This window comes from Pezoporus occidentalis, unplaced genomic scaffold (genome assembly GCF_034315485.1).
Source record: "Pezoporus occidentalis ecotype Australia unplaced genomic scaffold, CSIRO_AGI_Poc_V1 ctg5, whole genome shotgun sequence".
NCBI lineage: Eukaryota > Metazoa > Chordata > Aves > Psittaciformes > Psittacidae > Pezoporus > Pezoporus occidentalis.
In genome coordinates this window covers 1,143,219-1,170,645 of record NW_026915835.1, presented here as the reverse complement: position 1 = coordinate 1,170,645, position 27,427 = coordinate 1,143,219, and the positions used below count along the sequence as shown (strand labels likewise).

Here is a 27,427-nt window from a genome sequence, read left to right as displayed (position 1 = left end):
CCCCCCTAACAGGAATGAACTTCTTCCTTAGAAAAAGAGTATATATCTAAGTGTGTGTCAATAAAAATCACTGGACTTAGTTTAAAATAAAATCATAAAACCAGAACAGTCATGTCAGCCTCCTGAATCAAAATATTATTCTATAAAGAGAAACAATAAAATAACGGAAAATGTTTTACATGTTCACCTTTCTGGATTCTTCATAGAAAATTACCCGAAGTCTGCAGAAGGGAGATCTATAAGGCAAACATAAACTGACAAACTGAAGAAGAGTCAGTGAGAAACATCTAGTTTGGCTGGAGTGCAAAGGAAGACAAGCAAAACAAGTACTGAAAGTTCTGAACAAGCTCAAAGAAACCTAAAAAATCCATAGTAACTTCCAGAAGCTTGCCTGATTGGAATTTCTGAACATACTGAGGTTTCTCATCCAAGTCAATGAAGCAAATGAACAAAAATTTTATGTGAGAAGAATATGAAGGCTGCAGGTCAGAAAGATGCTAAAGGAATGTGTTTTCCTGAAGGGGCAATGGCATGAAAGAAGTGCTTGCGAAAAAGGGAAATGAAGAAACAACACCATATAACAAGATCTGTTAATGCTTTGACTTCATTTTCTGGTGCTGCCTCTTACACATCCATTCACTCCTGACAGCAAGGGCAGCTAGGCAGGAATAGAACTAAATACTCATTTTATATTCAACGAGAGATACACAGTATCTGAACAACTCACCTTATATCAGTTCCTTCTGAGATATATGAATGGATGCCAAAACACTTTTACATGGCTACACTTCATTATTTTTTTTCTGACAACACTGGGATTCTAAGAGTGAACTGAATAGGGAAACTGATAAAAACACATTCAGTTTGGAAACTAAGTGATCCTATCACACTTCTTATAGTAACGTAAAGAAGAGTCTCAGAGAAGCCAGTTACATGATTTAATGAACTCAGCAACACAATGGAACCAGGTGCTCCACGTCTGGCATATTTATGCTAAATAGCTATTAAATGCATAGCAATCTGTAATAGGGGCTACTCTGAAGATGAGTCAAAGGCTGGTTGTTTTGTCTAGACTTCAGATGGTCAGGCAAACTATGGTAAGGAAACTTTATATTGTACACTAATCAAACCTTAACCATGTTTGGAAGTGGATCTAGAACTGCATTCATGCCACTTAAGTTAATAGGGAATTAATTCTATTGAATTCTGATCATCTAGTTTAATAAAATTAAGCCAGGAAAGTAAGGAAGCACTGACACATATCACATTTTGAAACTTCAATCATTCCTCAGTAAGAGAAAGGTGCTGAATTTACTGAGAATCACATAGCTGACCCACACATACCTTGCACTGCCTCTACAGGACACTGTCACAGCTATGGGAAGAAAAGAGCTTACAATAACAGATTAATAAAAGTTTGTGAATTACAGAGAGGACTGCTGTACTCAATTATTAAAATTATTAATGTCTCACACTTACATCAATATTTCCTTCTCATATAAGACCTGTTTTCACAATTACAGTACTTCCCTTTTGACCACAGAATTAATTTTCTTCTTATATATTGCAAACAAAACTTGCTGGCTGTATGAGTAAAACTGACCAAAAGCATCATCAAATTTAGCTTCAGCTGATTTCATACAAGAGAAGTTAACAATATTCAGCATCCAGTAATCTTAATCATACACTGCAATGAAACTGAAAGGAAAAAAAAAAGTCTTTAAAAAGAAGCTTCACTACCTCAAAGGCAGTCCCATGTCCCATGCACAACTGTGCATTTCATTAACAAGTGCTGGTTGCCCCCAGTTTGCTTGTGACAAGCAAAAAAAATGACAGCCACTCTTTACCATGTCACATTTATGTGTCTGATGGCAAGGCAATAAAATCACTGAATTGCCTGAATTTTTATAAGATGCTTTAAAGAACGTAATCAAAGTACATCTAGACTGAATATGTATCAGTATCTATTACTAATATGTTTACAATAGTATCCAACTTAATGAGTAAAAGACACTTAGCAAAGTAAACTGAAATGAACATTTCAGTATAACCATTATTCGGTCATTCATTTTTCAGAGTATTCATGACCTTCAACACTGCCACATTTTCATCCATGCATTTTAAGCCCGCATATCAGCTCTTCTTGTTCAAGTCTGTTACAATAAACTGAAGACTAAAATTCCAGGAGTTACCTTTGCAGAAACAGGGAAAGAGAGAAGGAATCTCCTCTCCTTCTCTATTTTCCCACTTGATATTCTCTTTATTCCTCAGAATTTCATGCAGGAGATCTAACCAACGCTTCTCACTGTGTTAGATGCCCATACCTTCATTACAGACTTGTACAAAGCTGACTTTAGAACACGGGGCAGAACATGTACTTGGATTTAACCACTGACAGAAAAAGAACTCCAGGTTACAGGTTAAGAAATATCTTTCAGACTTTGTAAACAAAAATTAGATGAGGCTGAAAATATTTCTAGCTTTGAACAGAAAAGTAATAAAGGAGTGATGGCTTCCAGCAAAATGGAAGGACTTTTTCCTTGATTCAGTCTGGGATGCATCTCTCAGGCAGATTGTTTTCTCAGTTGTAGATATTCCTGTCATCCTACCCCATACATGACAGGCTTCTGTTCAACCCAAGCTGGCTAGAGAGTAGATGGTCTTTTAATACAGCAGCTTACTTCTGTATTATGATGTGGCTGACTTCATTAAAATTCCCGAAGGGTGCAGGATGTATCAGTGCCAGAAAAGCTCCTTTGTGGTGCTTCTAGCAACAAATGCAAGTTTCTACCAGAGGACTGGCAAAGAAACTCTGGCTTCCGATGGGGGTGAGCTGCCTCATGTACAGGGAAGCAGATCTTTCACCTCTTTGCTTTAACACATCTGGCCCTGCTTATGCAAAACACAGTGCTTATTTTAATACCCTGGAGACAACCTAAAAAGGGAGGAAAAAAACAGAGAGAATACTCTAATTCCAGGCTAACATCCTGCAGGTGCAAAGGGATGTAATATGTACTTTTAATAATGGACTATATTTCTGTTCTCTGAATCACCCCAAATCAATCTTTTCTTATTCTTTCGGGTATGTTTAAACAGAGCTGGCCATTTCTTATAGGATTCTACATCTTCATAAAAGAAATAAATGGAATTCCTCTTTGTTACACGCAGCGACAAACAAGTAACTAACCCTTCTATTAAGCCCTTTAAGCATTCAGTGGATCATTCCACGTACAACACATTTACTAAAACTGCAACCAGCATGATTTCATGTGTCACAACTTAATAAACACAAATGGACAAAACATCATTTTAACAATTGAAGCAAACAGGGTCACAGCTGCAGTAGTTGCAACTGCAAAAAACATTTTCATAGGAAGATTTCTAAAAACTAAGGTGCCCAAACAATTAACTGTTTTCACAAGCATTTATTCTAGTAGTAGGAATAATAATGTATTATTTAGTGTTTCTTACTGTTAGTCAGAACAAAATAGGAAAAAGAACAAGTGCGCTAAGATCTGAGGTAGAAAGAATGAATCTGCTATTTTGGAGGGAAGAATTAATATGCTATTTTGCCTTTTCATTAACATACAATATATTAAACAGGGCAGTTTACAGTCAATGAAGAACACGTGTTACCTCCTTACAATGCATTATTTTTGAAAATATAAATTATGTTAATATAAAACCACTAAAAATACTATAAAGTTAAAACATTAATGTTTTCTTTAATAGCTTGCTTTCCTCATTAGAACTATTGTCAAAGATTGGGCATGTATCAGAAGATCATTGCAGGAAAAGAAGTGAAAACATCTTAGGCTTTTGTCCTACGGTGATTTGGGAGATATTAATTACTTCATCAAAATCAGTGGAAAAACTTTTATCGCAACCATACATTATTATGAAAGAAGATTAGCTTTGACTATAACAAAACATGCCTATTCTCCAGGTGGAAAAGGCATTAAATAATCCATTCCACGGTGGCACAAAGGATTAGGAAATATATTCCAGGGAATGCAAAATGTATTCCAGTTTATGTGCAAAAGGCTGTTCTTTTCCTTGAAACAAAATTGTTGGTTTCTTTTATGTCCCTTAAAACCTCAGCATTACCCTAGGCTGTACTGAACAGGTCACAAGAACATCCTTCCTTCCAAGACATTCTTTATCAGCAGCACGAATATATGCACTGTATTCTCAAAGAGCATACAGAAGTTCCACATGAGGGAAATCAAACGCTAATCTGCCTGCTCCATGGTGGTTTTACATTCTATTGTAAAACTGATTCTATCAAAGACAGAAATAAAAGACTTTATAATCTATACAAACTAGTGAGAGAAAGGCAAAAATAGGGAAAAAAAAAATCTAATGGCTCCTATTGCTTTTACTTGTATCAGGTATAGCTTTTTTATATGTACTAAAAATTAACAGCACAATTTCTATTCACATCAACAGCACAAAATTGAGCCCACAAGTCATTTTTCTACAGAAAGGAATACTCAGTATTAGACAATGTCCTGGGTTCATAATAATGTATGAAATACATTCTGTTTCTTCAAGTGTATCCTGAAATGTAAAACATTAGTCATGTGCAGTGTAAAACATTTAATAGGTTTTCTTCATTCTACGGGCTTCATTTTGATTTTCTATCTTGTCTGTGAAACTTTGCAAGAGTTCAAAATGAACTAATGAAGCTTCTTGCATTATCTGACTCCTGTGAACATTTCTCTCTCAAAGTAGCTTTTAAAATTCATATAGGCATTAAACTTCTGTCTCAAATAGGAAACCTGTTCAAAGCATCATAGCTTTAATGGAATTTTAGAAAAGTGAATTTGTGTGGGGAAAGAGGTGGAGATTGGAGTGAAACACATGAAAAGAGGTATCTGGCTTGCAAATGAAAAGTTTTAAAAAACACAAACCACTATATAAAATGTAGTTGTTGCTGCTACGGGTCTTCTTTTAAACTAAATGCTGTCACTCTAAGTACCAACTCAGAAACTCTGCAGCAGTAGATGCATTAGAGTCTTTTGTCTATGAACATGCACTCTGTGGCTTAAAAGCTGGATAAACTAAATGAAGTAATCAGTGAATATCATACATTTGTTTCCATCTAACATACCCTCTGCTATATTAACACCTGTGTAAATTCCATTTTCCTCTGTCATTATTAAAAATTGCCTAACTTTAAATTCAATTCTCTAAAGTAACTTTCTTTAATTTAAAGTTAGGTAATATTTAATTAAGAATTAAAAATTCTTTTCAACTAAGAGATGTGAGGTCATCATCTTTTTAGTATGTTAATCCACTATAAATTATAATCAGAGCAGAGAGATCATGTCTAGTTTGGTTATTTACCATGACTACCACATACCTAACATCAATGAACTCAGAAAACAGTACATTTGATTTCTTCTGTAGTACCCTGAATAATCAGCAGCTAAAAGGATGGGATAAGTGAACACATTATTACAATTTGGAATAATCTACAGATCAGATGACATAAATTTTCACTGAAGTTGTCCTTTTACTAATCAGAGAACAACTTTCATAGGGGCAGAATTATTCATGTGCATTTGTCTTGCTGGGACAGCAGGATTTCATTGGTGTTAGGAGCTCCAGCCTTTATGTCAGCAACATGCTCTGCTGCAGACTTGCTGAGGTCTGAAAGACAGTGTGTTGAGGTTATTATATTTTCTTCCACGAGAACTGTGGGCTTTTGCAGGAAGGTAAGAGGAAGAAAGAGGAACCTTGTGCTGGATCAAAGCCCCATCCAACCTGTCCTTGAATAATGGCAGAGATGGGGCAGCTGCTGCTTCTTTGGGCACCTGTGCCAGTGACTCACGCCCTCATAGGGAAGAGCTTCTTCCCAGTGTCCAATCTCAATCTACACTCAGATTGAAGAATCATTCAGTCCAGGAAAAGGTCACAGACCTGAACTGTGTATCTGGGCCTCGTGGATCTCAGAACTGGAAATGCTATCAAACTGTACCCTCTAATCCACGTACTGACTAGATAACTCTGTAATCCACAATATCTCTGGCTTTTCAGGACCCCATGCAGCACTGTAGAATGTCATCAAATGGTTATTCCAAACTTATAAAAACTCTCCACAGCCATGTATTTTTCATAATTTATGGGGTTTGCACCAACAGTATTTAAGATGAGCAAAATCACTGTTATTAGCCCACCGATGCCCTCATGTGGTCAGAAAAATTACTTGGTCTAAAGTAGAAAATGCAGAACCAGGGAGCTGGTGGGAAGTAGTTGCCACTCTTGTTAAAGGTCATACATTTATCCCAAATCAAGAACTGCAGGTTTGTCCAGTTCAGTTTTACCATCAGGAAAAGTCTGGATTTTTGTTAAAATGTTATAAAGTAAAAAGGAACAAAAAGGAAAAATTTTAAATTGTCAGTATAGATTAAAGTAGATCCTGTGCAGTGAATATGAACATGTTGGGCTCACTGAAAATCCTGAATCAATTATTTTCGAGACAAACATCTAACCTAAACCCCAATTTTTTTCAGATGAGCTTGCATGAAACTTTCAGGTACAAACTGCAGTTCCAGAAAATAAAAAAAGAATATGTTCAATAAAACAAAAAATATTAATTTACTTAAGGGGTGAATAATTCATGTAGAGTTTTGTGTGATTAGTTGAGTGGAATCCAAATAAAATAAATGAGGCTATTCAAGGAAGGGAATAAGCATTTGCCTTTGCCCTCATCAGATCTAAATGTTAACTGATGGGCTACAGAAGAAAGTCTGAATGTTGGGAATTCCTACTGAGTGCTGCTGAACTCATAAAAATGCTGATTTTAGCAAAAAACCATTGCATCATGGATGATCTAAGCAGTTAAGACATATGAAAAAACTCACCCTTACTTTTTTTAGCATTGGCGATGAAAACGTTGCTCTTTTACATTACTGACATGAACCATATGTTCATGTCTTCTAGCTTCTCACAGATCACAGAATAACCTACATATTCTGTTACTGAACACTGCTATGAGACTGTGAAGATAGCCATTTAAATCTGAGAAAAATACCTATTACAAGCTCAGGAGTGTTGCATCCCAACTAGAAGGAAGTGCAGCAGGAGGGCCAGGAGACCTCCTTGGGTGGATAAAGAGCTGCTGAGGAAAATTCAAATGAAAAAAGAGGCTTATAAAAAGTAGGAAGCAAGGACAGGTGGCCTGGGAAGAGTACAGAAATGTTGTCCAGGAAGCTAGGGACCAGGTTAGGAAAGCTAAGGCCCAGTTAGAATTAAACTTGGCTAGGGATGTGAAAGATAACAGGAAGGGATTCTATAGGTACATAGCGAATAAAAGACAGATTAGGGACAACGCAGGCCCCCTCTGGAAGCTCTCGGGAGAACTGGCTACACGGAATTTGGAGAAGGCTGAGGTTCCGAACGACTTCTTTGCCTCGGTCTTCACTGGCAAAGGCTCTGACCACACTACCCAAGTCTTGGAAGGCAGATGCAGGGACTGTGAGAATGAAGACCTTGGGCCCACTGTAGGAGAGGATCAGGTTTGAGACCATCTTACAAACGTGAACATGCACAAGTCCATGGGTCCTGATGAAATCCATGCACTGGTCCTGAAGGAGCTGGCAAATGAAGTTGCTAAGCCACTGGCCATCATATTTGAAAAAACATGGCAGTCAGGTGAAGTTCCCAATGACTGGAAAAAGGGAAATTTTCAAGAAGGGGAGAATGGATGACCTGGGGAATTACAGACCAGTCAGTCTCACCTCTGTGCCTGGCAAAATCTTGGAGCATATTTTCCTGGAAGGCATGCTAAGGCACATGAAAATCAACAAGGTGCTTGGTGACAGCCAGCATGGCTTCACTAAGGGGAAATCCTGCCTGACCAATTTGGTGGCCTTCGATGATGAGGCTACAGAACTGATGGACAGGGGTAGAGCAGTTGATGTCATCTACATGGACTTGTGCAAAGCGTTCGACACTGTCCCACACGACATCCTTGTCTCTAAATAGGAGAGACATCAATTTGATGGATGGACCACTCGGTAGATAAAGAACTGGCTGGATGGCCGCACGCAAAGAGTTGTGGTCAATGGCTCAGTGTCCGGCTGGAGACCAGTAACGAGTGGTGTCCCTCAGGGATCGGTGTTGGGACCGGTCTTGTTCAACATCTTTGTCACTGACATGGACAGTGGGATTGAGTGCACCCTCAGCAAGTGTGCCGATGACACCAAGCTGTGTGGTTCGGTTGATACCCTGGAAGGAAGGAATGTCATCCAGAGGGACCTTGACACGCTTGTGAGGTGGGCTGATGCCAACCTCATGAGGTTTAACCATGCTGAGTGCAAGGTCCTACACCTGGGTCGGAGCAGTCCCAGGCACAGCTACAGGTCGGGCAGAGAAGAGTCAGAACAGCCCTGCGGAGACGGACTTGGGGGTGCTGGTCGATGAGAAAAAGAACATGAACTGGCTGCGGTGTGCGCTTGCAGCCCAGAAAGCCAACCGTTATCCTGGGCTGCATCAAAAGGAGCGTGACCAGCAGGTCTAAGGAGGTGATCCTGCCCCTCTACTCTGCTCTTGTGAGACCTCACCTGCAGTATTGTGTGCAGTTCTGGTGTCCTCAACATAAGAAGGACATGGAACTGTTGGAACAAGCCCAGAGGAGGGCCACGAGGATGATCAGGGGACTGGAGCACCTCCCCTATGAAGATAGGCTGGGAAAGTTGGGGCTGTTCCGCCTGGAGAAGAGAAGGCTGCGTGGAGACCTCATAGCAGCCTTCCAGTATCTGAAGGGGGCCTCTAGGGATGCGGGGGTTGGACTATTCATTAAAGACTGTAGTGACAGGACAAGGGGTAACAGGCTAAAACTTAAACAGGGGAAGTTTAGGTTGGATATAAGGAAGAAGTTCTTTATTATAAGGGTGGTGAGGCACTGGAATGGGTTGCCCAAGGAAGTTGTGAATGCTCCATCCCTGGCAGTGCTCAAGGCCAGGTTGGACAGAGCCCTGGGTAACACAGTTTAGTGTGAGGTGTCCCTGCCCATGGCAGGGGGGTTGGAACTAGATGATCTTAAGGTCCTTTCCAACCCTAACTATTGTATGATTATATGATTAATTGCATTTCTTCAGTTTTGCTGAATTTGTTTAATATGTCTACACTCATTTCTGCATGCTTTGACCTCGATAGCTAGATTTAACACGTTTTCTTAGGTGGCTACAGTGCATTTGTATTTATTTTTTTTCCCAGTTTAAGGTATCTTTGTACCTATTGCAGCATTCAAGGGCATTCAATCTACTCAGCTTGGCAACACAGTTACAAAGTATGATTATATATCCTTATGGGTGTATATGGTATTTATCCCACCTCTGACACTGCTACAGACACACAGCATGAACTTGAGCAAGTGACTTGCTTCTCCCATGTCCCTGTTCCCCCTTCTGGAAAGTAATGGTAATGCTAACTGGCTCCAGATGTTGCAATAACTACTTTTATAAATGTTTTTTGGGTGTCTAGATGGAAAGGGTTATGAATGGATGAAGTAATTTTTTTTTCACTTCTCCATTTAGGTAGTTGCAATGATTCATGCTTTGTGGAAACACTGTATCGGTAAAATGTTAACTAGTCACAGCAGAAACTAAAAGACCATGCCTCTATCTACTGAGAAGAGGAAATGCAATTTAAGATAAAAACACTCATTTTTGACCAAATCCTCTCAATCATTTCCCCAGTGCATAAGATCTTGAATGAAACTCTCGAAACCTTCACCTAAAGTATTCCCTATTCTTACCTACATTTCATTCATGCCTCCTTTTAGTCCCAAGGTCAAAACATATCCAAAATATACCATGCAGAGTAGTCCACCTCTAGGGCCTCTTCTAACTCAATGCCATCTGGGCCAGTACTGCATGAATTTCTACACTAATGCAGAACTGTCCCTAGCACATTTGTTGTTCAAACCACTGGTGAGAAGCAAATGCAGACTTTTTCTTATTCATGTGTTTCTCTAGATTCATTCTACCGTCTTGGTTTTGTGATGCTGTGAGCTCTAACATGACAGAACCCCTCACCTGGCTTTTTGCTAGAAAATAAGATCAGGTCAAGCCACAAAAGCAGAGGGGGGGGGGGGGGAAAGGGAGAGAACATTTCCAGGCTCCATGTCACTGGAAGGGCCTGGTCTCAACTAAACACCTGCCCCCAGTAGGTAGACTATTACTGATGGGCAGTGAGTGAATTAAATTGGATAAATTGATGCACCTTTTAATTATTTTTACACAAACATTGTACTTTATCTAAATGAGGCTTAACAGTAAACAATGGTTATTGAAATACAACAGCCCAACTGTATGATAATGTAATCAGTGGTTTTTGCCTATTTAATTTCTATCAATAACCCTTTGATGCAAAAAGCAACACAAATTTATCAATGTCTGCCTATTTGATGGCAAGATCTTTAAAATAAATCATATTTCAAATTATTTTCAGATATTTGATAATGAGATGACTTGCTCTCAGAAACACCAAACAATGAAAAAGCTCAGCAATTTTTGGATTTCAAGTGGAATTCATTGGTTTAAAAAATCCAGTATTTTGTTTAGATTTTTATTTTAGGCACTCCAATTTAATAATTTCAGAATATTGTAGTAATATTTTGAGTTTAAAACTTCAATAAATGAAGAAAATTTCTCACCTGTCTGTATTAGTGCAAACCTATATAAACATAAACCAGGTTTCCAGAAACTGTTTTTGTAGCCTCAAGACTTCAGCAGTTTGAACTCTGCTGAGTATTTCTACAATATAAATCAAATGTTGACTTTTTTGAAGACTGTCACAGCATTTTATCAAGGGAGCATAATTACCCATTATAAATAGAACAGCTGTTTGTTTTCCTCTGTTTCATTGCTTATGAACATCCACCGTGTTTCTGAGATTTAGTATGTTTGTGAAATCCAAAATGCAGTCCTAGAAGACTGCATGAATAGTTTCAGCTGAAGCCTGATTCAAGATTTGTCTCCAGTCCGTCGAATCTATAGTTATATTGAAAGCTCCCTAATTCTTCTTTCTCTCAAAAGTCAGGTAGCTTCAGAGAGATTCTGTGTGTTTTTGCAGAACAGTGGCTCCAAACCACCTAGATAAGTCTCATGTTGGTCTAAGAACATCACCATGAAGGGCTAATAAGTTTGCTAAGCCTATAGTAGCTTTGTGATGCATAAATGGCATCTTTTAGGGAAAGAAAATTGGGAATGGGTGGGGAATGAATTCTAATGATATGTGGAACACTGACAACTTTCTTCAGCGAGCTTCTGATGATTGGGAATGATGGGTTTAGTCAAAGAAGTCGAGATGCCTTATTACAGTCCAAAATACCTAGCATAAGCATGAAACATTATACAAAAGAAGGTGATTTTCACATGCTTGAATCAACAGATCAACATATGGCTGCAAAGTATCTCCAATTCTGTAAAAAAGATATCAGGAAATATTTAGCTGCAGTTTTCTTAGCAAAGTAACAGTCTGTAGAAAATGAAACACTATACTTCTTGCTCTGCTTGTGTAGACAGGGTACCTACATGACTACATTTTCAAGGTAACAAGATCTTTACATTTCCAGAAAGGAATACCTTAATAAAGTACTGCTTTTATGTTTAGATCCATTGAAAAATTGAGTTAAGAAGGAAAGGTGAAGGCCTTCATCTCCAAATAGCAAAGTATAGAGTTTACACAGCAACCACATATCTATTATCTTATTGGAGATGAAAATAAAATAAAAATAATAAAATAAAATAAAACAAAATAAAACACTTAATGTATCTCTTATTGCTCTGTAATGCCTCTGAAAAAAATGGTTCTTAGGCCTTATTATCTTTCCATTTAAAGCAAAGTGTGTAAAGTAAAGAAACAAGTTAGTGATAATCACGCAAGTCTGAAGAACACATAGAAGGCTTTGTTTCAGCCATTTTGAGTTTTGTCAAACTACTGATTTGAGCTATGTGCCCTGTTTAACAGAGGAAAGAAGAAAGATATTCTAAGATTACTTTACCTGTGAATGTGCCTTCTAATTAGAGGCAGGCTATCAGGAGAGAGAAATTCTACAACAGACCTTGAAAACAGCTTAGTGACTGTAGGAAAACTTCCTGGACTTTACAAAAAAATGGTTACTTGACATTGCTAGCTAAATGACGTAACAGTTTCTGGTGATGTGTACTTCCTAAGCCAGTATTCTCTAATATTTAGTTGACCAAGATTGACAGTACAGTAATACTGTTGAATAAAATCGCAAGTTATTAAAAAAAAACAAACCATCAACAAACCAAAAAGAAACCAAGAAGAAAAAAAACATCTATTAAAACAAATAAAGCCCTAACTGTTCTTCCTGGCTCTTTTCACTTGTACTGGTCAACTTGATCAGTAAATGAAATTGGGCTGGTGTAAAGCAGCTATTATCTGACCATAAGATGGTGCTAGTGCTACTGCAATGGTAATGAAAATGGCACTGGTAAAGCAACAAGCATCCACACAAACATGCTACTGGGGAACGAGTCTCCTTTATTCATGACTTTTATGAAAGGCATTTGCTGAGATTCAGTAACAAGAACGTGTCAGCTCTTGCACAAGTTTCTATAACTGCAGAACATCTTGCAGAAAGGGAGCTCAGAGAGGGAAAAGAAAGTGAAAGAAGAGCTATGGTTTTGGCCTAATATATCTCATTCACACTTGAAATAACTAGACACCTTGTAAAAAAAAACTACAGAGAGATCTAATTTAGAAAAGACTCATCCTGTTTTCCCATTCTAATGTACTGTGAATGTTGTTAAAGAAATTCATGAAACAGAAATAACTGCAATGATAGATAGAGACAGGATCCTCAAAAATGGAGAAGTCCTTCCAAGGCACACTTTAGCTCTTCAAAATGACACCTTCTCCCGTCACTAACAGAAGTCAAAGATGAAACTGAGCAGTCCTGAAATTTCCGTCTGTGTTGCAATGGTGATCATACATATTAGTCAGTACATTGACACTTATACATACATACATACATACATACACACACACAGAACATACATATATATGCTGTATATTTTCAACATCTACCTAAATATCCCATGTGGGAACATGGCTACATTGTAGGTCTGCTCAGCTAGGAGAATTTTCAAAATCAGCCAAAGGCACTACCGTGAACTCAAGGCATCTTCCACCTAGGATTCACGTTTCTTTTCTCGAGTATAAACACACTATTTTTTTCCAAGTATTTGTACTCTGGAAAAGTATTTGCTTTCCTTAAAAACAAATCTCATTATTCTACATTTTGAAAGTTGGGGTTAAAAACCAGCAGGAGATAAAGAACTGATTTGCACTTAAATATATTAGAATTTGGCAAAATACAAACACTGTAAGACAAAGAGACTGTCAGTAACCTTAATTACAGGGGTCACAAATACAATTTTTAATTAAGCTTTGTGTCTTTTTTTTTTTTCAGTGAAGACATCTACTCAGTTTTTCTTGCAGGCATACTTCTACTTTTTTTTTTTTTCAACTGTCTTTTTCAACACAGCCCTCCCCTCTACCCCTCTCCCAGCTGAAAATTCATTTGCAACTCACTTTGTTAAGTGGTTTCACTCCAGCTTTGTGAACTCCTACCTGCACAGGATGACCATCTTCTTGGCCAATCATGTTCCTCCAGTCCTGCAGTGACCGCTGGAGGCTGTCCAGCCCAGTCTCCCAAAGCCTCACACCACCTCCCATGTCCACACTAACCAAACCTGCTTTGCCCAGTGGTGCCAAAAGGGCATCGGCATCTGAGATCTTGGAAAGCCAAGCTGTATATGGAGATAGAGACTGTGATCTGAAAAACAAGAATTAATGTGATACGGGACTGTAGTGATAAGACAATGGGTAGTGGCTTCAAACTTAAACAGGGGAAATTTAGGTTAGCTATAAGGAAGTTCTTTACTATGAGGGTGGTGAGGCACTGGCACAGGTTGCCCAGAAAAGCTGCGGCTGCCCCATCCCTGGCAGTGTTCAAGGCCAGGCTGGACAGGGCTTTGAGCAACCTGGTCTAGTGGAAGGTATCCCTGCCCATGGCCGAGGGGGTTGGAACTAGATGATCTTTAAGGTCCATTCCAACCCAAACCATTCTGTGATTCTATTATTTTTCCTGAAGCTGCAATTAAAAAGAGGATAAGCATTTCTGTATTTAAGGTGGCAAAATGAAGTGAAATTACATCCTCATTCCATAAGACAATATTTAATCTGAAACATTCTACCTACTGGAATTGGTTATGACCAAAAGATACATGGCAGTATAAAAGGCAGTATAAAAGAAGCAGTAACACATATGCCTCTACATATGACTGAAATTCCCATGTACCAATTCAACTGAAGAAATGCTATCTCAGCATTTCACCAGGACAGCTATGCCAGAAGGAGGAAAGGCTGTTAGATTTTAGCACAGAACTATTCATACATATGAAAAGTCACTTCATTTATCACTTCTTAATGGAGTACATTTTAAAATCTGGACTTCTGCTTAGATTTGCCATAAACAGCTTAAATCCTCCTACGAGGTTAGGGTCATGATGTTGAAGTCTAGCTTTGTAATTTCTTATAAAATCCTAGAGTAAAATAAAGCATTATTCCCTACTATTTCTATGTTAATGCCTTACATTTTGAATGACTCTATAAAATGTAGGCCAATGGGTCAATTATAAAATGGTGAGCAGTCCAAAATTAATTCTCTATTAATTCAAAACTTCCACAGATTACTAATGAAGCAAAATTAATTTCAACAAGAATCAATTATTATCGTCAAAACCAACATCAAATGGAGAGAATTCAAAAAAATCAAAACTATAAAATTCCTCCTGTGTGGCTTTCATACACGTGCCATTTAAGCATGTAAAGTTGAGAGACTGCTATTAAAAACAAAACCTTTATTATTACTGAAGTTGAAAGTGCCAATTTGCAACCAAAATACATGTTTATATCATAAAACATTTGCAAATATGCTCTACAATGGTGAAAGCTAGATGTTAAAACCAAACAGAAGCCACACAGTCTGGTTATCTTAATGTATCGTGCAAGATACTTGTGAGGGAACATATACTTTTCCCAGGGAGAACCAAAACATAGAGAAGCTAAAGTTATTTTCAAAATGAACTTTATACTGGATCAGAAATTGATTCCTGGTTTCCTGAAACATAACACTGGATCATTCTTCCTGTTTTGGTTAGAGCTTAATGCTACACAGAAAGGAAAAGAAAATAAAGAGAGCAAAGGAAAATAAAACAGGGTAGAGGAGGATAAAGTGGGTGAAGAGGGGAAAGAGCAAAGGGAATGAAAATCAGAATACAAAGCTACCTTTCGTATTCACTAATTGATTGCCTGGTATCACCTAGTAAACAGATAAAAAAATACTGACAGAAATACTCTGCAACAGTTGGAGAATTTGACACACTAGGTATGAATTATTCTTACTTTCCACATCAGAAGACATATTTGTTTATCCTGAAGTAATAATACACACTAAATTCTCTTTGCTCTTCCTATAAGACAGAGGCTGCTCTAATCAATAAAATCAGTTACCTTGGGATAGCAATGTATTTGATTTTCTTTGCGTTAAGATCTGTTACTTCCAAGTATCCAGCAGCTTCTGGAGGAGTGACATCTGAAAATAAACAAACATGTTATTTTCCTGCTGCATGATTGAGTGGTTATTGCATTTGCATTTAGCAGATTAAATTTAAACATTTTATTATGCAGTACCTGTCAGAAAATGATAAGCTCTCACATTCAGCACAGGAGTGTAACTTGCAGATACAGAATTGTTTTACTCTTATGACAGTGAGCAACCAGACAGGCACAATTATAAAAGAACAATGTATTTGTATAGCAAATGTCTAAATTATACACAAATATAGCTGTGCTCACAAAAGCACTAATCAGGCATTACTGCAATAACTCACTCACTGCTTTCACCTGTCACCAAAGATAATGTCAGCTGTATATTTGATTTTAAAAGCACATTGAAGACCATTTCAAAACATTGTGCTTATGATTCCTGCTTGAAAATTCTTCAATATTAACCTAAATGTTGTTGCCTTAAAATTGAACCACTCATTTTGCAGGTAGATTCTCAGCATGCAAAGACTGTATAACTTCACAGTAAACAGCCCTAGACTATCTGGCATTTAATATTCTGTTTACAGAGATTTTAATGAATACAGCTAACAATATGCTTCCACCCTCAGAAATAAATTTGTGTGTGTGTGCCCACACACACAGATTTTGCCACACACACACACACACACACACACACACACACACTACCTACACACACTGGCTTTTGCCAACATACGAGTACACACTGCCTGGGCTCAGAAGTGCCTTCCAGTTAGGAGCTGCCTTTCATCTGCTTGGAACAGATTAAGGAACTTACTTAAGTTTCCAGAAAAGAAACCAGAAGACTGAATTACACTGCATAGTATAGATACAAAATATCATTGACACAAGATGAAAGCAAGTCTAGATTTCTTTCTGAAACACCGTATCTTTCACCTCCTTGAAATGAAGGAAAACCTGATGTTACCTGCAGAAGTGTTGATACTTGCATACAGCACACACAGAAAAGACCAGTGAGATGAGCAGCATAAGGGGATCTAATATTAAAATGAGAATAACAAATAACCCACAGCAGCCCTTTATGCATATCTTCAGTATCTACAGTATGTATATCTGCAGTAGCACATCTATTGACTTTACCATCTTGATAAAAATGCAAATATCAAACATATTAGAAGTATGAAAAAATGAAGGTTTGTGGGCCACAGAGCACTTTTTGTTTTGCTTAGATTTTGTTTAAAATGTGGTCTCTCTTCTCGTAGTAATGGAGACTGAGACACACATTAAAAAATTCTGATGAAGATCAAGAACACAGAGCTGATACTGAACTGAAAGGGGTAGAACTGTGTGATAATAATTGAAAATTAAGTTAATAAATTAGAGAAAGAAAACTCAAATAAACCATATTAAATTATAAGACCCAAAGGACAACTGAGTAGGAAGCTGAAGAAAAGCTAACCAACTGCTTAAATGCAGCACAGGAACAACTGGCCAGGCCCCAGAAATGCGGTCGAGAATGTTATGCTCAAACATAGAGACATGAGAGATTCCTGGGAGTGAAAAAGAGGTTACAATAGATGGGCTATAAGGACAAATTATTATTATTTTTTCTATAAAAAGAAACTTTTTTTTTTAAAAAAAAACAACAAACTATGCCCCATAATATCAAAAAGATCCTTATAAACAGAACAATATTATCCTGACTGAATGGAGGTGACACGAAGTATTCAGTTTTGTTTACAGCAAAAAAAGCTGGATACTAGGAAAGGCTTTTCTTACACAAGGAGAGTGAAGCATCGGAATAGGCCAATTATTTTACAAACACCAGCTAAGAAGTCTAAACACGTTGTCATCCTGTCCCTATATAAATAGGTGGACCAGATGATGTGCTGAGGTTATTCCTGTAACTGTGTGCGTTACACTACATGCTGTTCCAGTTACTGTCACCCTAACAGAGATACGCACTCAGTAATAGACTTTTCTTTTATGTACATATATAGAAAGTGCTGAGAATCCAAGCAAATATTTGCTCTCAAGTAGCCCTCATTTCTATAGCCTTGTTTTTAGAATAAACATTGATACTTATTTGCTGGATTCAGCCATGATCTCTTGAACAAGTTTATAGTTTGTGGCCATACATCTATTTGGCAGTTTGAAGGAAATTATTACTTGTTTAAATTTCTTTTCAAACATAACTATTATCCTGCTTTACAGCTCCAATAAAACATAAAGGAAATGATTTATTTGCTTGTTGTTCCTGGAGCAGTTTTGGTAATACATATTGCAGTATGTTAACAGTTTGGCTGATTACTTTGAGCTATTAATAGAAATAGAAGGCTGTGTGCCAGAACTGACCAGTTGTCAGCAAGGACTAGCACCTTATTATCTTACCTTCCAAGGGCGTACATGAATTTATATCTCTTTTCTTCTGTCTTCCCTTTGTCACTTGAAAGATTTTGGGTTCATGCCACAAAAATGGCAATACTGGGTTCACCTAATCTAGTACTAATATCCTGTCTCCAAGGGTAGTTAGATAGTTGAAAAGGATAAGAATGGACAAAGTCCCCAACCAGTTCCAATCTAGGGGCTTCTAAGCTGAATGTAGTGTCTATGTTTTTATGCCTATGCATTTAGTAACCTCCCATGAGTTTGTCCAGTTTTCCTTTGGATCCACATTTCAGCATTCACAACATCCTTTGGGAAGCAGTTTCAAAGGCTGGTTCCTTGTTCTGTGAATAATCATCCTGTTCGTTTTGATGAAGTTCCTACTAGCTTCACTAGCTGCCCCTGAATGTAAAACTGTTGTTTTTTCCACATCTTCATGCCATGCATGTTCTTGGTAGAACCCCACCATATGCTCCTTTTCTGATCTTGTTTCCACAAGCAGGAGATTTGGCTGATGTAATCTTGCTCATCCTTATTGTCCTTTTCTGAATTTAACTCATTTCAGCCTTCCCTCACCTTGAGATGGAGTACCAAAACTAGACAGTGTTAAAGACAACGGATTTACACAACAGCACAAAAATGTTTGCTGTTTTTTTCTGTTTCTTTCCTAGTAATCCTTAACATTCAATCTTTTTTCAACTGCTACTGAGCATTGAACTAGTTAATGAAATTATCTATCATAATACTAAAATCATGCTTCTGAGATGTACTGATCAGCCCCATCATTTTAGATGTAGAATTAGGACTTCTTTCTTTCTTCATGTACATTATCTATACTGAATTTCGTCTACTATTTCTATTACTGTATTCTATATTCTATCACTGTAGTCCTTCTGCAATCCCTCATGGTGAATCCTTTGTACCATGACTAATGACCAGTATCACCAGCAAACACTGTCACTGTAGTGCTCATTCATTTCTCCATTTTTTTCCTGACCATGCTGAGGAGCACAGGTCTCTGCAGTACTCCACTAATAAAACTGGCCATTAACTGATAAACAGAAGTATCTGAAGTCCAGAAAAATGGCTATGGAATAGAAAACCAAATAGAAAAATAGAGTCTTGTTCAGTCCAATTTAATTGTATCAGTCACGTCGTATTAAAGATGATTCAGTTAAGATCAATTTTGGTAATTCATAAATTAAAACATCATTTAGGAAAGAAAAATCAATGATAGTGATCTTCACAAAGGCTTTATATCTTTCAACTTAAATGGCCATAAAGTGCTGCACAAACTATACCTGATAAAATTTTCTATAAATTCAATGCTATCAATCACTATTCATGTATATATATTACCATTGTTGAGGGGAAAAAAAAAAGGTAGTATCTTGTTCAGCTATAACAACAGACATAAATTAAATTGCTCAGTCAGAAAGAAGCCAATTCTCAGACATAATTTGCTCAGGTAACTGGTATCCAGGATTCATGAAGAATGTCACCTGTTTTTTCGTTATATTAATCTAGCATTATGAAGTGTTATATACCACAGCAACTCAAAAGACTTTAAGAGATAACTGTCAAGATGTCAATTTTAGGTACCATTTTGAAGCACTGTAACCCTCCCTCCTAAATTAATCAATTAACTTCAACAAAAGCACAGATTTACCTTCTGAACTTTTTTATAGCATCCACTTCAGAGCCAGATTATTTTTTTTACCATGAAGGCCTATAAAAATACAACCCCTCAGAAGTTCCTAAAGTGTGAGAAGTTTATAGCCTGAAGCAGCATAATTAGTTCCAAGGTTGTCATGCTAACTCTTTTATTAAATTTAGTCTTTTTAAAAGCTAACCTTTTTTTTTTTTTACAAATGTAGTTTTCTACCCTGTCCATATCCTTAACTTTGCTTCTTTATTCAAGTAAATGTTTTATCCTTTTACTAATAAATAAAAGGATTTCTCTACAAAGGGAAGTTAAGCTGTGTTAAATGAGGACAGGCATACTGGTTCATTTATTTTGTAAAAGGGACTTAATTTGGGATAAAACATTCATTCTGGGACAGAGAACACAAGTTCAAAGAGGAACCAGACAAACTTGTGGACAACAGATCCATAAAACAAGATTTCAGACATGAGACAGGGATGACCCCTGCAACATCCCTAGCAAAACAACTGCAAATGTTGAGAAAGTATGAATGGAAAGACACAGAAGTGGCCAGGCTCACATACCTGCCTGAAATAACCTCTCCCATTGGCCCTGCTGGAGAAAGAACACTGAGCTAGATGGACAAAAGGTTTGTCTTATCATTGCATGTCTGTGTTTCAACCACCAAGCAGAGGTGGAAAATACTGGTGAAGGCAAATTGCTGAACTGGAATGCTCATACTCCTGTAGCCGGTTCCCAGTACAGACAGAAGGAGAACCCATCTGCTGGGATATTCACAGTATAGATAGACTGTTGAGTCTTCAGAAGTATAATTTAGCATGTTAATAAGATCCAAATTAGTTTTAAAAATGAGTGCGATTACTCTCATTCCTCCTCAAAAGCTTGCTTTGTGGTCCTTTAAAAAAATCTTTGAAAAACTAATGAGTGATTGCAGTTTACAAAACATAAACAAGTGTGTTCAGTTGTTGTAGCACAAGTATATGAACCTCTTACCTTTTGGGTAAATGTCTTTCAAAGGCACATCTCCAGGTGCTAAAATTCTGACTATCTGATTAGAAGCCAATAAAGTTACACAATTGGTTTGTTTTGCAGCTCCTTTTTTCCTCTGGGCTCCGTAATAAAATGGATCAGAAGGAGAAGCACGTTTGCAACTCAGAGAGGAGTTTCTTTTCCAGCTATACACTTCACTAGGAGACTGCAAGAGAGAAGGAGTCTGCTGAACAAAAGGTTACGATTACTGAGCTTAAGAACAAACACTTCTTGATAAAAGTTCCACTTCTTACCTAATTTCAAATCAATTATAGCTACTGTGGTTATCTCTCATGTCATCACACGACAAGTAAAAGACCTGGATTATTTTGTCATTCAAAACTCCTACAAGAGTGAAAACCAACAGGCCACTTACACAAGTTTTAGGAATTGAGACTCTTAAGTTCTGAAGTTGAATCAACATTTTTTTTTCACGTTGAACCAGGAACAAAAAGCACTGAAACAAACTAATCTGGAATCAAGCTATGTAACACACTATTCCCATATTCTGTTTCCAGTAACGTAGGTAAATGCAAACAGATTCTTCAAGTAATGAATTCAAAGTGAGGCATCAAGGCTGAGAGAAATAAATGTAAGTGCTTCATCTCCCACTACAGCCACTAGAGCCCAGAGAATAGATCATCTCATCTTCAAGAAGGCCTCGGTGTTTGGTCAGCTGAGCATTGCTACTGCGAATAAGAGCTTAGATGCTTTGCTCATACTAAACACCTACACCTTTAACACTAAACACCGAACCTGAAGTTTTGTCCCACCACCCTCACATTCAATTAGCACTCCCTCTTTGACATTCACATGTCAAAGAAAATGTGAATATACATTCACATGCATAAGAAAATATTTAGACTCAGTCTCAATCAGGGAGAGCAAAATGCTTCATTGCCAGCATTGGTATTGAAGTGCGTAGTATCTTTAGTACTCCCTCCTCTAGACTACCTCTCTTTTCTAACAACAAACTCACATATTTACAATTAATAAAAATAATACAAAAAGCTACTATAATTGATTTGGTAATATAAATCCAAACCAAGTAAAACTCAAAAGCTAATTGCAAAGACAAGGAATGTCTTACTGAGAAAAACATATTTTTATAGTATTTTGTATTTCAGAGTATTTTTTTCAATCATTTGGCTTCCCCAAAATTCATGTCTGTTAACAGTAAAATCTTCTAATTTGCTTCCATTTATTAGGCAAACATGACATGGAATTATTTCCTCCATAAGCACCACCCTTTTCATGTATCACTAGGTAGTGAATATAAATAAATCCAGAGAATTAAACATATTGCTTTTATTTTCCCCGTGTTTACCTCCACTCCAATTTACAACAGCCTTAGACTTCATTTTCACTTTCTTTTCTGGTCTGGTCTTTTTCTAATTGTGTCACACGAGTGAGCACAATTACATGCTGTAATTACACTTAACTACATTATGAACTAGTGAAAGAGCTGTATAGTTTTCTGACCATTCTGACCATTTTCTGCATCGTTTTTCTTAAATCTAGAGTCTTCCTAGCTGCTGCATGCTGAGCAAAAAATTCACACTCAATAGTCCAAAATGATACTGATACCTTTTTTCTTAGGGGTTATATTTAATCAAAAATCTATAAAAACATGTGATTTAGAAAATATCCCTCTAGCCAGCACTATTCAGAACTCACCTACAAAGAATTTTGTCTGTACTAGACATTATCTTGTCAATTTCTTACTATTTCAAACTCCTCTGAAACCCCTCCAGATTAGACTACCCTACAAAATGATGCACGCTACATGAGTCTGTCTTTTACTGACACTCTAGTAACCCTGCTCAGTACAAGAGGAACCGCAGGTTCAGACCCCTGGTGCGTGCGCTTGGCTGAGGAGCCACTGGCACGAGGCTACCATCTGCAGGCCACCTGAACACCTCTTAAGTCAGAATCCCGCCTAGATATAGTGATACCGCAGCACTGCCAGCGCCTCGGTGGGCTCGAGATTGACCCAGGAGATGACAGTCTTGCTCAGAATGTGTGGGTTAAAGCCCATCCTGAATCTTTGTTGGTGAAGACAGGCCTTCCTCATAGGAATAGGAAAACTCTTATCTTCAAACCCAGGCTGATGGAGCTCGTCTAGCCTTTTACGGTCTTCCATCGAAGAGAAGGACACTCTTACAAAACCTATGACCTGCGGACTTTGCTGTCACTGTCCTAGCTTGCTAGGCTGTGGCAGTTAAACCTCAGGTGTAATGAGTGGGGCCAGTTCTGTGCAAGCTGTGCCTCACCTAAAATATCCACTGCGCAGGCTGGAAGGGCTCACTCTCACTTGTCTGTATGGACGGGCAAGGGTTGAAACGGCAGGTGACAAGGTGCATGGGAAGCTGCAGATCCAACCTTGCATGCGGGCGGACCAGTGCATAGGTAGCTCAAGATTACTCAGGAGATGACAGTCCTGATCGAACACTCCCTGATAGCCTAAGCACCCTTTTCCAATCAGATTTGCATATCCCACATGCCCTTGGTCATCGTGCTTGTAGTAAGTGTGATTAAAGCCCTTCCCAAATCTTCGCTCATGAAGCCAAGCCATCAATCAACTTTTCCACATCATTTGGTAAACAGGTACTTATCTGGTTACAGAATAAATGAGATCATACTACTTCATTGTATAAAAATGCTGAGTATTTACCAAAAGGTCTGGGAAACCAATAACAACAGTAGCGTAATTATGCTCATCTGAGAAAATCCTGTTGGGGGAGATGATCTTTTGTCCCACAGCTGCACTGAGGTTTTCTGAAGATAGCTGGTCACTTGAAACTGCATGTGGCACACACAGTTCTGACGCTAAACAGGGAAATTAAACAAAATGAAAGTTATTAATTCCAGATGTGCAATAAGAAACACTATTAACTGCAAGAGTGCTGAGCACTGATCATTGCTATTACTTTGAACATAAAATTACTAAAAAGCAGAAGATTTGATTATACCTTACTATAGCACAGAAAAGAAGTCAGGAAACAATGCTATTTTTGTAAAGTTGAGTACTTAAAATCAGGAAATACTAGCTTTGTAGATGCTTACACCACTTAATTTTGCCCTCTACTGTGCAAATGAGGCAGGAAGCCTACGGAACAGAACAGCATGTGATCTCGTTGAAGATTGTTCTAATTCAAATGCACAAAAAAGCAAAATGTAGGTTTGCACAGGGAAGTGTCAATGTGACATTTCGTGGTAGCTGTCCTGCTGTCTCTGCAATTTAAATAATGTTTGTAGCACATTTTGGGTAAACAATGGTCTAGTTTTCTTTTTCTTTAAGCTGAGGAAAATAAATCTTATTCTGTGCAACTGCAACAGCCCTTTACCTTGCCTTCCATTATCAACACAGTCAGAACCTGCTATCTTTAGTTTTGCAGCATACACTGTTTCCACTTCAGTGGGCAGACTATCCTGTTTACCTGGCAGTGGAAGAAAATCTTTCCCTCCTCAAAGGATGAATGGGCTACTGGTTTGGGTCAGTGGCAAACCCACACTGATCAACCTTTTCTTAGTGCTCCTGCCACAGGTTCTGCCTCAAAGAATGAGAACAGGTTGAAAATGATACATTCAGGGTTTGCTGGATGATTTGGAAAAAAGTGGAGAGGGGACATGATAACTTTCTGGATTGGAAGAGAAGAAGTAAGATAACAAAGGATGAAAATAGCACAAAAAGCATACAGCAGTAAACTGTTCACAAATAGTTTTTGAGACTGGAAATTGTAATAGTCTTTCTACCCATCTGAGGAATAAGACTCTGCAATGGTTTCTAAATAAGGTAGTAAAAGGAAGGAAACTACTGTGCTCTGATGGAGCTTGATAAGTTGATAGAGTAAACTGTATAAGAGATAAAAAGAATCCTAGATATTTAAGCTGTGGTTAGAGTCTTTGGTACCCAATTTGTTGCACTTTGTGTAAAATAAGCCATATTTATTATCTGTCAGTAACATTTGTTTGTATCATGTTTACACTGTATTAATCTCATTCTTCATACTTATGCTAGCCACAAGGACCAGGATGAAAATTTTTCCCTCTTTAACAGATATAAAGTGGTCTCTCTCTTTTTTCACCTCCATCTCTCTAAGACACCGGAGATAGGCCAAAGCCTGTAAACTGCTAGGTGGGACGCACATATTCTCCACTGTCATTAAACCAGGTAGACTAAACATTTTGTGCACCGTGGTCAAATACTCAGGGTTGAAAATGTCATCAGATCAGAAGATACGCAGACCTTACCAGGCAGAATGATGGCCATTGGAGATTTCTACCTTCTTTGTAGCCAAGATATGTCTCAATGCATAGCACCATCTGGGAATTCTACTGAAGAAATCCCCCTATCTTTTAGCACAGGTGTGATTGCCTCAATGGCCTCCTGCACGCAATCTGCAGAACTCTGGAAAATGTGACTTGTCTTCTGTTTTAACACGAGGTCTTTTGTATTGTGTTGAAAAATGTCTTACAGCTCATCTTTGTGTAACAGAGCTCAAAGAGTGTGCAGACTGGACCTGTCAACATGTTTAGTCCTTTCTATTCCTACATTATAATTCCTACCTAAGTGTCGTTTTTCCTTTTTCAAAAAGATTTGCTTTGTGAAAAATTATTATGAACCAGACATGATAAGGGGAGGACTAAAAGAGAATCAGAGAGAAGGTTACCAAGACCTTTAAAGTAAAAGAGCCTTGTTTGTGCAGCTGCAAACACAGAAATGATTAAAAAAAGAAGGATCAAGACAAGCTTGCATTCAATACCTGTTGTTAAGCCAAATCCCATGTCAGCTGGTTCTTCACTCAATGCATACAGCTGGCAAACCCCACTGTCTTCGGCTTCCATACTGGCATGCTTGGTTAAAAGAAATTTCCTGCAGGAGATAGATAGACATTTACAATAATTCCTGGTTAAGCTTGTAAGCCTAAACGAGGACTTTTATCTTCTGAAATAGTGAAAGTGTTCTACATTTATATAAACAAGGTTATCAACACCTTTTGCTAAAACTAAACATGATTCTCACCATCTGTGAGAAAGCAAAGAGTAAGCCAGCAACTGGCAGGTTTGTCTCCTGGTAACTATTTATACGCTTTCATTTGCTGTGCATTTATAAAAAGAAAACATCAGAGTAATATTTCTTTCACATGCCCATGAAAGCAAAAGCAAGCAGGCACTAACTCTGGACAATGTGGCTGTATTCCAAAGCTAGGTTCACCAACATTTTCATTTTTAAAGAACAATATCACTTCAGTTAAAAGAGTATTAACATGCATACAATCAAAGCCAATCTAGACTTGCAGACGTATGAATTTAGGCAGGCATATCCTGTTTACTTCCTACTCAAAAAGCCTACCTGCACTTTCACCAGAGCAAATCTGCATCTTAAACACCAACTGTTTTAAGTCTAGCCAGTCTCACAAGCTGAAAAACCAACTCTCAGACCAGGAGAGAAACTCCTGAATGTAAACAAGGCACAAACAAGAGATAATGCCATCAGGAAAACTAGGCTTAACTAACTGATTTGTTTCATTTTCCACCAAGAGCCACCGGTCTTCAGCTGCCAGGAAAACAGATTTCAGATTGATCGGAAGCGAGATGGTGTGAGTTTGACCCTCTAATACATCCAGTACAATAAGGTGGTTTCTGTAAAATTGGAAGACAAGAAAAGAATAATCAGACAGGGAGGTACACAAGGAGATCTGTTATAAATCAATATAATATGAGAATATTATTTGCTCTTACCCTGCTTCTTTGTAGAACACCAACCAGTTTTTGTGTGAAAACTCCCGGCACATTTTGTAGTTGCTCTGTATAAAAATGTTATACAGCAATTAGTGTATGTTCAATTCATTCCAATGAGTTTCCCTGACTTCCCTGAAACTGTACTATATTTTTCCTTAATTTAGGATAATCTATGGCATTAATTACCTCTCAAAGTGCTATCTAGCCTGCCTTGTCCCATGTCATATAATTGCATCATAATCAAGTTTGTTGTTTTGGACATAATCCCTTGTAACAAAATGTTCTGTTAATCACAGTTCTAGCTCCAAAGAGACATATTTCAAAGATACATATCCTCACAGAATACAACTTATTTATATTTTTCGTATCTCTATTCCATAACAACTGTATTTAATGTATAAGGCACTTAAACATACATAAGAGTAAACAATTAAGTGCTTGGGCTGTAAAAACAGAAAGATAAATGATCCTGAGGCAGTTTTTCCAATACTAAGCTTTGACTGAAATAAAAAGCAAAACCAGCTTGGGATAACAGAGGCAAGTGCTATTCCTCACCCACTCTTCTTTGCTGCTCCACCAAGACGACCTCTTAGGAGACTCTTGTTCATCTGGTAAGAGCAAAAGTTGGCGAAGGGCACCATTGTTTGTATCCAGTAACAACACAACATTTCTCTGTAAATGAAAAGCAGATCCACGCTCATCTCAAGACCATCTAACAGACAACAACAGATCTATCTAAAGCATGTCTGCAACTCTAGTAACAGGACATTTAAAAAGATGATCTAGATTTTGTCTGAAAATGTAGGCTGAATCTTCTTGGTTCATTTCAAAGCTCATAGAGAATATTTGTAGAGGTTAAGTACATGCAAAAACCCTGGAATGATATTCCAGTTTTTCCATAATGTCTTATGTATACATCTCACATTCACTTCTGCATAAGCTCTAGGAACTAGACTAGTATGTCTTACATGTCCAAGCTGTAGTCAGTTACAGGTGAGAGACATACCA

General features: G+C 37.8%; 1 protein-coding gene across 1 annotated transcript in view; it reads right to left on the bottom strand.

Moving 5' to 3' along the window:
- Nucleotides 1–27,427, bottom strand: part of VWA8 (von Willebrand factor A domain containing 8) — a 179,089-nt gene that overhangs the window by 24,967 nt on the left and 126,695 nt on the right. Inside the window, exons 30-37 of the mRNA XM_062636836.1 lie at nt 26,975–27,091; nt 26,420–26,484; nt 26,195–26,320; nt 25,441–25,550; nt 23,349–23,503; nt 20,639–20,840; nt 15,559–15,640; nt 13,615–13,819 (exon numbers count right to left, since the gene is read on the bottom strand). Of these exons, the coding sequence (XP_062492820.1) occupies nt 13,615–13,819; nt 15,559–15,640; nt 20,639–20,840; nt 23,349–23,503; nt 25,441–25,550; nt 26,195–26,320; nt 26,420–26,484; nt 26,975–27,091 (1,062 nt within the window). The remainder of the gene's footprint in view (nt 1–13,614; nt 13,820–15,558; nt 15,641–20,638; nt 20,841–23,348; nt 23,504–25,440; nt 25,551–26,194; nt 26,321–26,419; nt 26,485–26,974; nt 27,092–27,427) is intronic.